At 37.3% G+C, this 12,517-nt stretch overlaps 2 protein-coding genes across 5 annotated transcripts; one reads left to right on the forward strand and one right to left on the reverse strand.

Annotated features, from left to right (window-relative positions):
• The first annotated feature begins 1,026 nt into the window (after positions 1–1,026).
• Positions 1,027–3,597, forward strand: LOC114477697 (uncharacterized). The gene is made up of 9 exons (XM_028470190.1): positions 1,027–1,155; positions 1,251–1,335; positions 1,429–1,797; positions 1,879–1,914; positions 1,986–2,030; positions 2,169–2,289; positions 2,400–2,474; positions 2,574–2,652; positions 2,773–3,597. The coding sequence occupies exons 2-9, from the start codon at positions 1,275–1,277 to the stop codon at positions 2,848–2,850; spliced, it is 864 nt and encodes a 287-aa protein (XP_028325991.1). The 5' UTR covers positions 1,027–1,155; positions 1,251–1,274; the 3' UTR covers positions 2,851–3,597.
• An 829-nt stretch (positions 3,598–4,426) lies between these two features.
• On the reverse strand, positions 4,427–11,777 carry LOC114477685 (myelin-associated glycoprotein). Of its 4 annotated transcripts, none has more exons than XM_028470170.1 (9): positions 11,672–11,777; positions 11,163–11,516; positions 8,160–8,447; positions 6,199–6,450; positions 5,850–6,110; positions 5,665–5,749; positions 4,831–4,914; positions 4,672–4,741; positions 4,427–4,596 (listed from the first exon to the last, which is right to left on the reverse strand). In XM_028470170.1, the coding sequence occupies exons 1-9, from the start codon at positions 11,721–11,723 to the stop codon at positions 4,561–4,563; spliced, it is 1,482 nt and encodes a 493-aa protein (XP_028325971.1). In that variant the 5' UTR covers positions 11,724–11,777; the 3' UTR covers positions 4,427–4,560. The 4 variants fall into 4 exon arrangements, with proteins under 4 accessions (XP_028325971.1, XP_028325972.1, XP_028325970.1 ...); XM_028470171.1 differs by having other exon boundaries at positions 4,831–4,911; positions 8,160–8,450; XM_028470169.1 differs by having other exon boundaries at positions 8,160–8,450.
• Positions 11,778–12,517: the final 740 nt, after the last annotated feature.

The raw sequence follows: 12,517 nt of genomic DNA on the forward strand, positions 1-12,517 counted from the left end.
CAAGTAAAAAATAGCTCAATTAAATCGTACTCAAACTAAAAGTTACTAGTTACTGTACTTTCACGTTTACTTTTGCTAATAAATCTTGCCATGGTTCCCTTGCATAGAGTAAACATCTCATGTATAAACTTAAAGAAGAAAAGACGATCGAGATCTTGCACAATTGTACCTTAATTTATTTACCACAAAGGCATCAGTATAAAATAAAAATTTTTTTTAACTGTGCCATGTGGGTGACAACATAAAAGGTAAAAACCTCAACCTGAGCCGAGTGAAAATGACTGCCACTCGATGCTGTGTTGGCGCCGTGCATTACGTTTAATCTGGTTGGTCAGCTGTGATGTGATGCATTAGATTGTTGTCTGGTCATTTCATTTTTTGTAGCTTCACAATGTCCGTTTATGATTTTAAAACAAAGAATAATAATTTACTCATTAATTGCTGGGTGTAGAAGTGTAACAAATTACAAGTAAAATGACTGATTTAGAAATAGACTCAAACTCAGTACAAGTACCCAGAAAAGCAACTCAATTACAGTAACGTGAGTACTTGTAACTCATTACTTTCACCTCTGGAAACTATGTTCCATGACCCAAATATTTGTTCTGGATCTTTGGATAATAATATATTTACATTTACATAATCTTGGGTACATTGATACAATGATTTAGATGAAAGCATTAAAAGGACTTCTGCGTTCTCACACATTTTAAAAAAGAGGTGTCAGTGACTCATTGACACAAACTGCTGACAGTGAATGTCAACTGTTTCAACAGTTTTGAGTTTTGACACCTCACCCTTAAAGATAATGTAGTTTGCAGATTACAATCATTTGCTGTGTGTGTGTGTGTGTGTGTGTGTGTGTGTGTGTGTGTGTGTGTGTGTGTGTGTGTGTGTGTGTGTGTGTGTGTGTGTGTGGGTGTGTGTGTGTGTGTGTGTGTGTGTGTGTGTGTGGGAGGGGGGTTATTAAAACCTTGGAGTTCAAAGATGTACAAGTAAGATATAGTCAAAACTCACATCTTTAACCAAACTTCCTCTTTTCTCAGCTCACTGTTATAATGCAACAGGAAACAACAAGAGTTTTCTTAACACTAAAGATCTCAAAAAGAGAACCTTAGACTAGAGAGCAGTAAACTCCCTTGAGTCCCTCTTGAAGTGAGTATAAAGTCTTTGTATTCAATTGGAGATTGAAAAGAATTGGACTATATCAGACCCAGGTGTAAAAGGAACTTTTGTATTATATGTGTTAGCTGTGGAGTGTTTCACTGAGACAGATGCTGCTGCCAGGGTTCATTCGTCTGAGTCTCATGTTAATGTTGGCCACTTACTCAAACGGTGAGTGACATTTTTGTATGTGTTTTGAGTTCAAACGCTGAATATGACCTATAAAGTACACATTTCGGCTTTGAATTTTGTTTTTGAACCCAGGCCAAAACTGGACCATCACTGTCAACAGCAGTCAACAGGCAAGGGCAGGCTCAGACATAACGGTTAATTGCACGTTTACCTACCCAGAAAGCCTCCACACCAATGACATCAAAGTAACCTGGAAAAAAAATGGGAAAACAGATACATGTACAAAAGGTGACCCGGACAAGCAAACATTTATTTTTCATCCCAATGATACATGTGTGGACGCTGAGTACAGAGGAAGGACCAAGATCATCGGAGACCAAACCAAAAGAAACTGCACCCTCCAGATCAAGAACGTCACGAAGAACGTATTAATATATATGAGAGTTTACAACAAAGACAAATACAGTTTTCGTAAAGTCCCTGTTTCCATTGCAGTGATTGGTGAGAACATTGACTCTGATATTAAGATTACCAACATGTTTGTGTGCTTTAAAATGTAACCTGTGCTTTACACAAACCCAGATGATGCAGCCGTCACACCCAACCCAAATGTCAAAAGTAAGACTTTTATCATTTTAATTTCATTACTTCTTTAATAGTCCAACAGTTAGTAACTGTTTAAACTTTAGCGTTCACAGGGATGACAACTATTCCCAGCTTTCAGACCGTAGAAGGTAAGTCAAACCAGCACATTGTTCATTTTTTTTAAATTTTTTTAACTTTTTGTCATTTCAAACTAACAAATGATGAAATTCAAATGCTTTCCCTGTGATAAAGATGATTAATTCCAGCAAATATCTGGTTTCTCACAGTATCTTCAGGTAGTGAGAATCTAAACCAGGAAACATTGTATGTGGGCATCTTTGTACCAGCCGCCGCACTGGTGATCATCCTCATTGTAGTCGGAGTTTTCGTTCACATAAAACGCAAAAGGTACGAAGAATACTTTTATTTAAACTTTTTATTGACTATTATTATTTATTTATTTTACCAAGGCAACTTTCCAAGCAAATAACAACTTATTTATAATATTTATTTTCCAGGTCACTGACTTTAACCAGAGAAGGTTCTGGTTACTACGCTAACTTTAGCCGAGCTTCAGCAGACATACCAAAGAAGTATGTAGTACAATTAGGTTTTTGAATTTATGATGTAAAAACGTGTAATATGTTTTTTCCCTCACACGATAATTATTGTTTTTGTTTCTTATTTTGTAGAGAGTCATTCTCCAACAAACAAGATACAACAATCGATGAACCCGAAGCTAAAAATGAGCCTATTTACATCAACTATGAGGTACAATGAGTGCATTAGTGTGTACACGACAAATAATGCGACATTGACAAAAAGTGCAACAAATACAAATTCTAATAAACAGAAAAATCTGACTTTTATGTTACATTTTTATCATTGCAGGCTCCAACTGCTGAAAATAACCAATGTGAGGATCCCACAGAGAACTTATATGGAAACGTGAATTATTTGAAAAATTAAGTTGGCTTTAATGTACTTCTGTACTATTCTTTAAGACCCACCCATGGCCCTTATTTTGGTTGATATACAGGTTGATTTTCATGTTATGCGATACAGATGGCCAAATACACATCAGCAGAATTGCGTAAACTCGACAAACATTATTTTTAAAACTGCTCCCACTTTCTCACACATGATTGTATTTATTTAAAGTGTCTGAACTGCAGGCTTTCAGTTACTGCAAAAAAATACTCTGCCAATGCATTCTACAGGAAATTTAAATAGGAAAATGTATTTATTTTTTTAATAAAAGCCAGTTTTCTATATTGTGTAGTTTTGCATCAAACATCAAATAAAAAATATACAAGAATGTGAGTATTACAATAAATACGTAGGCTTGACTCAGTCTTAAACATTTGTACAGTTATTAAATAGAAACAATAGGGGATGATGAATAATATTTTTGTCCAAGTCATTATAAATAACTTTTTTGAGTGGCTCTGTGCCTAAATGTGTTTCTGTAATGGCCTGTTTCTAATGGTTTGACTGTTGGCCTGTTTGGATGGACGACTAAATTATACGGGTGGGTACAGGAGTACTATTAATAAGAAACAACAAGAAACATCTGGATATTGTTGGCAACATTAAAAAAATAGTGAATTTGAACTGTTGAACTGAGAAAAGTGTATTGTGTACTGTATATGTATGTGCCTATAGGCATTCAGACACTCATAAAACACATTTAAGAAAGATTTTTATGAATGTATAATTACAAGACAACAATTTGTTTTTAAAGATGACTATTTTTATTAGTTTCTGTCTCAGGTAGATAGATAGATAGATAGATAGATAGATAGATAGATAGATAGATAGATAGATAGATAGATAGATAGATAGATAGATAGATAGATACTTTATTCATCTCCAAGAGAAATTCACAGGTATGACAAAGTGTATTAGATTTGGCTTGTATGTGTAATTTATTAGAGACAACTATACATGCTTTTTACTAAGTTAACATAAATATATCACTGAATGTTTTTAATCATGCTTAAGAAATGTACTCTTTCATAATGTTTTTGCATCATTCTTATTGTACAGTAGTAACTCACATTCATCTGCGTTTGTTTATGGTTTATATTTCTTGAAGTTTCTGATGCATTTTATTTGATGTCATTTCACACGTGCTGGAAAACAAGATTTAGATACGTCTTTTTTTTTTTTTTCTTTCCCCCAAATAGGGTGTTTTTAGTCATCGAGGTTGTGTTTGTGATATTTTGAGAAGCTACTATAAAAAGTGGATGTAAAAGTAGGAGGTGACGGGCAGAGTGTGACTGTTTCAGTATTCTGATCTTTGCAAGGATAGACAATCTATTATTCATTTTATTATTATATCCCCAAGTCTACGTATGTATCTTCATCCTCTGTATGTGTGCTTTATAGTGATTAACATTTTGGTTAATGAATCAAATAATAAAAATTCTGTTGTCCTTTTGTTATCAAATATTATAGTACTTTTTAATCATTTCAATAATACACACAGCTGTAATGTAGAGGGCTGGCCTAAATATATAAGCATTCAGTGTAACAGAATATAAACATTTCATTCAATTTTATTTTATTTTCATATACAACAAAGTCTTCTCATAGCACAATTTTGTAAATGATACAAAATAAGTGCATTTAAAATCATCTCTCCTGGATGGACAGCAAGTGATCTTCCATGTAACGCTACATATTTGCATACACATGAGCGTCATCATAGTCCTTAAGACAAACACAAACAACTTATTGTAAGTACTTTTTACTGAGCAATGAAATAATAAAGAGAACTTCACTTACATCAACGTTGTTGTATACTGGATATTCAGCATTCATAGCGGCGCACTGTGCAATTTTTCTGTTGTTTTTACTGAGAAAGAAAGAAAAACAATGGATCTATGGTAGAGGATCTTTAGGAAAATGGATATTTGTCTCTCAAACACATGTGAGTGACTAAACCTTTCATGGTGATAGAGCTCCACGGACTTTTCCATCTGCAATGTGCTTGTGTCCGATGTGTGTGTGTCACTGGATTTTCCCCTGCTGAAATGTAAAGTCATTAGTACTGCAGACAAGACAAAAACTGCAAATCCAAGTTTGTTTTCCCCCTCCTACTTCAGGGATGGGCAACTCTATGGGAAAAGTGTTGTCTTTTTCTTTGGTTTTGTTGTTTTGTCAGTGTTTTGACATTTTGTATGTTTTTAAAGTCATTATGTGTGTTTTTGTCATGTTCTTGTTATAATTGTGTGTTTTTTTTGTCATTTTCAGCCTTTTTGTTATCAATTTGTGCATTTTGGGGTCACTTTCTGTATTTTTGTTGTTGTTTTGTGCAATGTTGTTGAAAGTTTGTGTGTCTTTGGAGCCATTCTGTAATGTGATTTTTTGTGTGTTTTTGTCCTCCTTTTGTTTGTTTAAGTGGTTGTTGTGTCCGTCTTTGTTGTCATTTTGTGTTTTATGAGTCAATTTGTGTATTTTTTGTGTGTGCTTTTGGACTTTGTGCTGTTGATTTGTGTGTTTTGGGAGTTATTTTGTGTATGATGTCGGGCTTTATATTTCTTTCAACTTCTAGAAGTACAATTTTTGGGGATTTGTTTTGGGTGCCGCAAAAAATTAGACTGAGGACCAGATGTGGTCCCTGCACCACCAGTTGCCCATGTCTCGTTTAAATGAAGACACATACCCGTAGTTCTCCTACACATATTATACCATGCACAATATTCTACATGACTGAATAGGAGGAGGAATAGTTCATCTTTTTATCCTTTTGGTTATAAGCATTCATTGTCAGCTTACCATTTTTTAACTCCCAATATCACCAAAAGTATTATCAAGAATATTCCAACTGCCCCACTGGCGATGGAAGCATACAGTATCTTACCTGTGAAAAGAAAACCCAAACTCATCAGACTTTACATTCTTTTGGTCTTTTGTTTTTTTTTTTTATAATAGTCTTTTCAGAATTGGAGCGATATCCTTACTGTCAACGAACACAGACAATGTGAGGCTGGCGTTGCCCTGGGTGTTGTATGCAAAACATGTCACAGGCTCCGTAAAGCCTGCGTCTGTCTGAAGGACGGAGTATGTGAGTGATCCATGTTTCTTTGTGTTTGTGCTTTGGAGATTTCTGTCTGCGAGGTAGAAATGGACGGTGCTGGGAGGACTGGACTCTACAATGCAGATACACTTTACTCCACCTAATTCTGAGCGGCAGTAGGACACGGCCTGTATTTCAGGGGCATCTGCGTGAGGAGGTGAAAAACAAGGTCATGCACAGTTCAGAGACCTTTTCTTTTTCTTTTCATTTCTATTCTTTGTTTGCTGACTTACACAACACATTGATCAGCACAGAGCTTGATTTGCCAAGTCCTGCTTCATTACTGGCTACACAGTATAGGGGTTTCGTGTGTCTCGACACATTGTGTAACATGTACATGTGTCCCTTATGCAGCAGAGCACCAGTCCCATTATGCCACTCGTAGCTACTGGCAGGAGGCCAAGCCTCACTGGAGCAACTCAGCTTCACATTTTCCCCTTCCTGTATGTCGGTTTGGTATTCAGCCTTTACATTAATAGGGGCATCTGTGGGAAGGATAACAAATGATACACTTACATTCATACAATGAAGTATGCTGAGGCCACAGACTGTGCTAGACAAGGGGCCGACAGGGAGCTAACTAACCAACTAATCACATTACCTGATTAATGCTGCAACGCTAATACCAGCGCTCACTGAAGTCATACCTCCCAAAAGGCAATTTGGTCATTAATTAATAAGACATTAATCAAGTCACTTTGTCCAAAACTAACTCATATCACTTTGTTTAAACAGTGAAAAGGATCTGGACTGTGCAGCGGACATAGGATGGGGTATTTACAGAGGTGTAAAGAGTACTGACCCAGATAGCACACATACGTCTCGCCGGTGTTGACCTCAGATTGTGTGTCAGCATTCTACTCCTAATGCGTCATTTTGTGTGTTTTTTCCCCCAAAGCGATGATACCACTTATAAAACTAGAACTGTAAAATGTCACTTCCATGAAGCTGTTTTTGTGCTGTGGCTCTTTTGGCTATGCTGCTGAAAATACATTTATGATCATGAACTGTGTCTCTTTTTATTTTGTCCACACATAATAAGATATTTAGTGGTGGTATATTTTTTGTTGTTGTTGTTGTTGTTGTTGTGATATTGCCACATTCCTATCAGATTTAAGTAAATACTCAACTATATATATATGGAGATATTTATACTAATTGAATGATCTGAGCTAAATAAAGGTTAATAGAGAGGCCGCGCTGAGCATCTTTAATCCATCGTCCAAACATCGACCAAACGACGATGTCTCCGCGACGTCTGCCCAATGAGCAAACTCTCTCCATAATATGTCTCGCCGATGCAACTTCATTCATCATGCCGACGTTGGCGAGATGTATGTGTGCTATCAGGGGATATACCCTACTCAAGTAGAAGTACTGCTACTTGGTTGAAATTGTACTCAAGTACAAAGTACAAGTAAAAAGTAGCTCAATTAAATAGTCTTAAAAGTAAAAGTTACTTGTTACTTTCACCCCCACATTTATTTTTGGTCATAAATCTTGCCACGGTTCCCTTACATACAGTAAACATCTCAAGTATAAACTTAAAAATTAAGAGACAAGATCTTGCACATTTGAAACTAAATGTATTTTCCACAAAACCATCTGTATAAAATAAAATAAAACCGATACATTCAATTAGAAATAACACTATTTCTCAGGCGCTAAGCATAGATACACTTGTGAACTCTAAAATTGAGAAAAGAACCAGCATTTAATGCTGTTTTGGCACGGTGCATTACGTTTAATCTGGTTGGTTGGCTATCATGTGTCTACTCATTTCACAATGTCCGCTGATCATTTTAAAACAAATAATTTATTCAGTAACAGTTGGTTTTATAAATGTAACAAATTACTTAAATTCTTTTAAAACTTACTTAAGTACAAATACAATGACTGATTTAGAAATGTCCTCAAAAAGTACAAGTACCCATAAAAGCAACTCAATTACAGTAATGTGAGTACTTGTAATCCATTACTTTCACCTCTGGGTATTTGTTGATCAAGATGCTAATAGAGGATTGTGTGATAACTGAATGAATTTGTGAAGTATGTGTATAAATTATAACCAATAATTTGTGAACAAAAACATTGCAATAGTTCTGTAAAAACAGTGACAAGAGGAAAGAAAGAAAAAAGTCTAACCGACTGAAATCTTAATTCTTTGCCGAGGTCATGAAATTCCAACACTTACATTTCACTTGAAGGGATCTGTACGCTTCCTGATGCATCCCTCCTTTGTACTCTACGGTACATTTCAGAGGCTTTCTGTGATCAGCGTGGGTGACCTGAAAAGTCAGAGTGGAAGTCACGTTCCACAGACCATGTTCCAGCTGCTGCGATTGGAGGTTCTCCTCTCCAGAGTGACTCCATTTGAAAGCAGGGGGAGAGGGGGGGCAGGAGTGAGCCACAGAGCAGAATGCAGACACATTTTGTCCTTCTTCAATTTCCTCGGTTACAGTGAATTGGATGGGGCTAGGCACTGCTGGGCAAAAAGAAATACACTGTAGTTAAAGGACATTAGACAAAACAGTGCCTGAGCTGTTCATTTTTACATATCAAACAAATTGTGACTTCAATATTAAGTATTTATAATTTTATATTGATGATCACAAACTTTAAGACTGCTGATAACATTTGATTAAAAAAAATATGCAATTATATTTATACATAAACAGACAGCAGTCATACATTTAATTTGGATGGAATAATAAAAGAGTGGAATTTCCTGTTATAAGTAATAAACTAAAACTAATGTTTTGGTTTGTTTTTAAAGAAATAGCTTCAGCAGCAGTTTCAATTCCCTTGAAACAGTTCCTGAGTCTAAATATAGTTTTCCGAGACTCAACCTACAGATATGTATTTGTCTTTTCACAGGATAAAAAGTGTTCTGTCGTTGTCTGGTTTCACAATAAAACTGAAAAAAGGAGCTGTAGAATCAAAACATGGATGAGCTGCAGTTTGCTGATTAAGTAATCTAATTATTTCAAAACTGTGAATTGTTTTTGCTTTGTGCTGTATAAAGAAACCAACTTAGGAATCTCTGTAAGACCTTACTTGAAGTTGTACACATAAGGCTGACATTATGCTGTCATTATTATGAAATGACACCTAACGCTAACTTTAACCCCTAACCCTGTCATTCATTACCCTAACCCCTAACCTTTAACCTTAACCCTAACCCCACTAGATCCATCCACCTAAACCAAAAAAATGCCAACATAGCTCAAAAGGTGTCATAATTTATCTTTACACTTAATGACAGCCTTCATGACACCTTATTCATGCTAATGATGGCGTAATGTCAGCCTTATGTATAAAATCCATGTCTGTTTCATTCTCCACTCCTGCCCCCTGGTTCACACACAATCTCCGGCTCATGAAAGCCAGAGGTCGCCAACTCGAGCGCCTCCATAAAAAAACCCACCTCACTATTCACAAAGACATGTACAATAACCACATCCTCCAGTACAAAGACTCTATTGCCAAAACAAAATCTGAATATTACTCCAGTTTAATCAGTTCAAGTCTGTTTTCTCTCCTCAATAAACTCACCTGCCCTCCTGACTCACTGCCACCTCATCCTGTGAAACCTTAATGTCATTTCTCTCCTCAGAAATCCAGAACATTCATCACCACCTCAGTCAGAACTCTCCTCTCCCCATCCCACCAGAATCCTTCCCATTTACTCATTCCTTTTCCACTTTCCAACTCCCCACACCCTCTGAAATCTCAGACCTCATCCGTCAGTCCAAACCATTCTCCTGTCAGTTGGACCCTCTCCCCACATTCCTGGTCAAAGCCTCCCTCCCCTCTCTGATTCCCATCATATCAGCCATCATCCACTCCTCTCTCATCACTGGAACTGTTCCCTCATCCTTCAAAACTGCTGCAATAACTCCAATCCCAAAAAAAAGCCCGGTGCAGATCCTTCCAATCTCAATAACTTCCATCCCATCTCAAATCTCCCCTTCATCAGTAAAATTCTCGAATAAACAGTCGCCAGCCAACTTCACTCTCACCGATCCCACAAAAACCTTTATGAACAGTTCCAGTCCGGTTTTCGCCCCCTTCATAGCACTAAAACAGCACTCGTAAAAACAACCAACGACCTCCTCATGGCAGGTGATTCTGGACTCCTCACCATCCTCATCCTCCTTGACCTGAGTGCGGCATTTGACACCATCTCTCACACCACCCTTCTGAACAGATTAGCTTCCATTGGTATTACCCACACCCTTCTTAACTGGTTTAAATCCTATCTCTCCGGCCGCACTCAGTTCATCCAGCTCAAATCTTTTAAATCAAAACCCTACCCTGTCACTACAGGTGTGCCCCAGGGCTCAGTCCTGGGGCCCCTTCTCTTCATTATTTACCTCCCCCTTGGCAATATCTTCCGTAAATTTGGCATTCATTTTCACTGTTAACGCGGATGGCACCCAGCTCTACCTCACCAGTAAACCATCTTCTACCCTCCCCACCCCTTCCCTTACCGACTGTATCACAGAAGTTAAATCATCGTTAAATCATAATCTCCTAAAACTCAACAGTGACAAAACAGAGGTTCTCCTCATTGGTACAAAATCAACACTCTCCGAATCCAATAGTTTCTGCATCCAAATTGACAACTCCTCCATTTAACCCTCCCCACAGGTTAAGAGTCTGGGTGTCATCCTCGACAGCACTCTATCGTACAAATCCCACATTAATGATATTACCCGGTCTGCAAAGTTCCACCTCCGCAAACATTAATTGCCTCCACCCCTCCCTCACCCCTCACACTGCCGCTATTCTTGTCCACAGTCTCGTCACTTCCCGGCTCAATTATTGCAATTCCCTTCTCTTTGGTCTCCCCAGCAAATCCCTCCATAAACTTCAGTTAGCCCAGAACTCAGCTGCCTGCATCACCACCAAAACCCCCTCTACCCCCCTGCTCTGTCTCTGTGTATTAGCTTCATTTTTACTGTTGTTTTTATACTGTTTTAGCTTGAATTTTCTTGTGGTTTTATACTATGTTGTTGTGGTTTTATCATGTACTGTTAAGTGACCTTAGGTGACCTGAAAGGCGCTGAATTTCAAATAAAATGTATTATTATTATTAAAACTTCAAGTAAAGTGTTACCGTATAAAACTACATTACCTTAAATAGCAAATGTAACTTAGCTGTTAACAGAAAAACAATATATTTCCCACTTACTTATGGATACTTTCTGTTCAATGTAGGAATACTTCTCATAATTGTCCATTTCAATCCTGAAGTGAAAAGGTCCATGGTCACTTTCTTGCAAAGGGTCTATTTTCAGAGAGCAGTTCCTTTGCCTGATGTCTCCCATCAGTGTTGTGCGACCCCGGTACTGCTGCAGCATTTTAGACTGAACCGGGTGATAGATCACATGATTCGAGTCATCTGTCCAAATCCCAGTAAACCCAGTAGCCCTACTCTCTGGATCTGGGTAGTTGAATAAGCAGGGAATCACGACACACGACCCAGGAAAACCTTTCACATGGGTCGGCATCTCAAGTGTCCAAGAGGAGAGTTTTGTTTGGGCACCTGTGAGAAATCATAAAAAAGGAATAAGAAAAGCACTTCTGATATTAGTGTGTATAAAATCACATAGGAAATAAGCAAACAGTAGAGTAATAATGTTAACAGTATTTTATGAATCTTACTAAATGGCAATATTATCATTTATAAAAAGGCCATACCTTCAAATCGCAGACATACCACAAACAAGACCCACTTAAATAAGACCATCATGTCCTTTGCCAGACGTGCCACCAAATAAAAAAGCGGTTTTTGCTTTCTGTTTATTCTGCCATTTCCTTTTAGTGAGCAATGACTCATTTGGTTTCCATACCACAAAGTCCTCCTACCACACACACACACACACACACACACACACACACATCAGCTGTATCTAATCGTGTCAATTTAAACAAGCTCGCCAGTCTTGAATTATTCATTTAACATTGAATGCAAACTAAAGTGCGTTATCACCAGTGTTGGGCGGAAATGCGTGACTTACTACCAGCATCTGATTTGCCTGATATGTTAAACATTGTGTAGCTGAGAAAAATGCTGAGGAATTTGCTTTTCCACATTTATTTTTATAAGCATTTTCAACAGCAGAATGTGCACCTGGAATATGCACAGCTTACTTTACATTACTGTGCATATCCTGAAAAATTACTGTTTTAATTTTGGAGCAGCTGTTTTGTGCTTTATATGCACATCATTTATGGTTGTTTTATAGCAGTTGATCAACAGTTGATTATTATATAATTACAGCACTGATATGAAGCTGTACAGACACAAATGACCCAAAATAAATAATAAATTCTTTAATTTTAAGTAACTCAAAAGTTACTTTTTCAAGTTACGCATTACTTTTTGGTTAAGTAATCAAAATAGTAACTGAGTTTCTTTGTGGATGAAGTAACTAGTAACGGTAACTAGTTACTTTTTTTCAGTAACTAGCACAACACTGGTTATCACACTGCTTTTTGTTCCATCTACTGTAGCTGGGGTTTTAGGTCAAGCTATACCATCTA

Source organism: Gouania willdenowi, chromosome 16 (assembly GCF_900634775.1).
Source record: "Gouania willdenowi chromosome 16, fGouWil2.1, whole genome shotgun sequence".
NCBI classification, from domain to species: Eukaryota; Metazoa; Chordata; class Actinopteri; order Blenniiformes; family Gobiesocidae; genus Gouania; species Gouania willdenowi.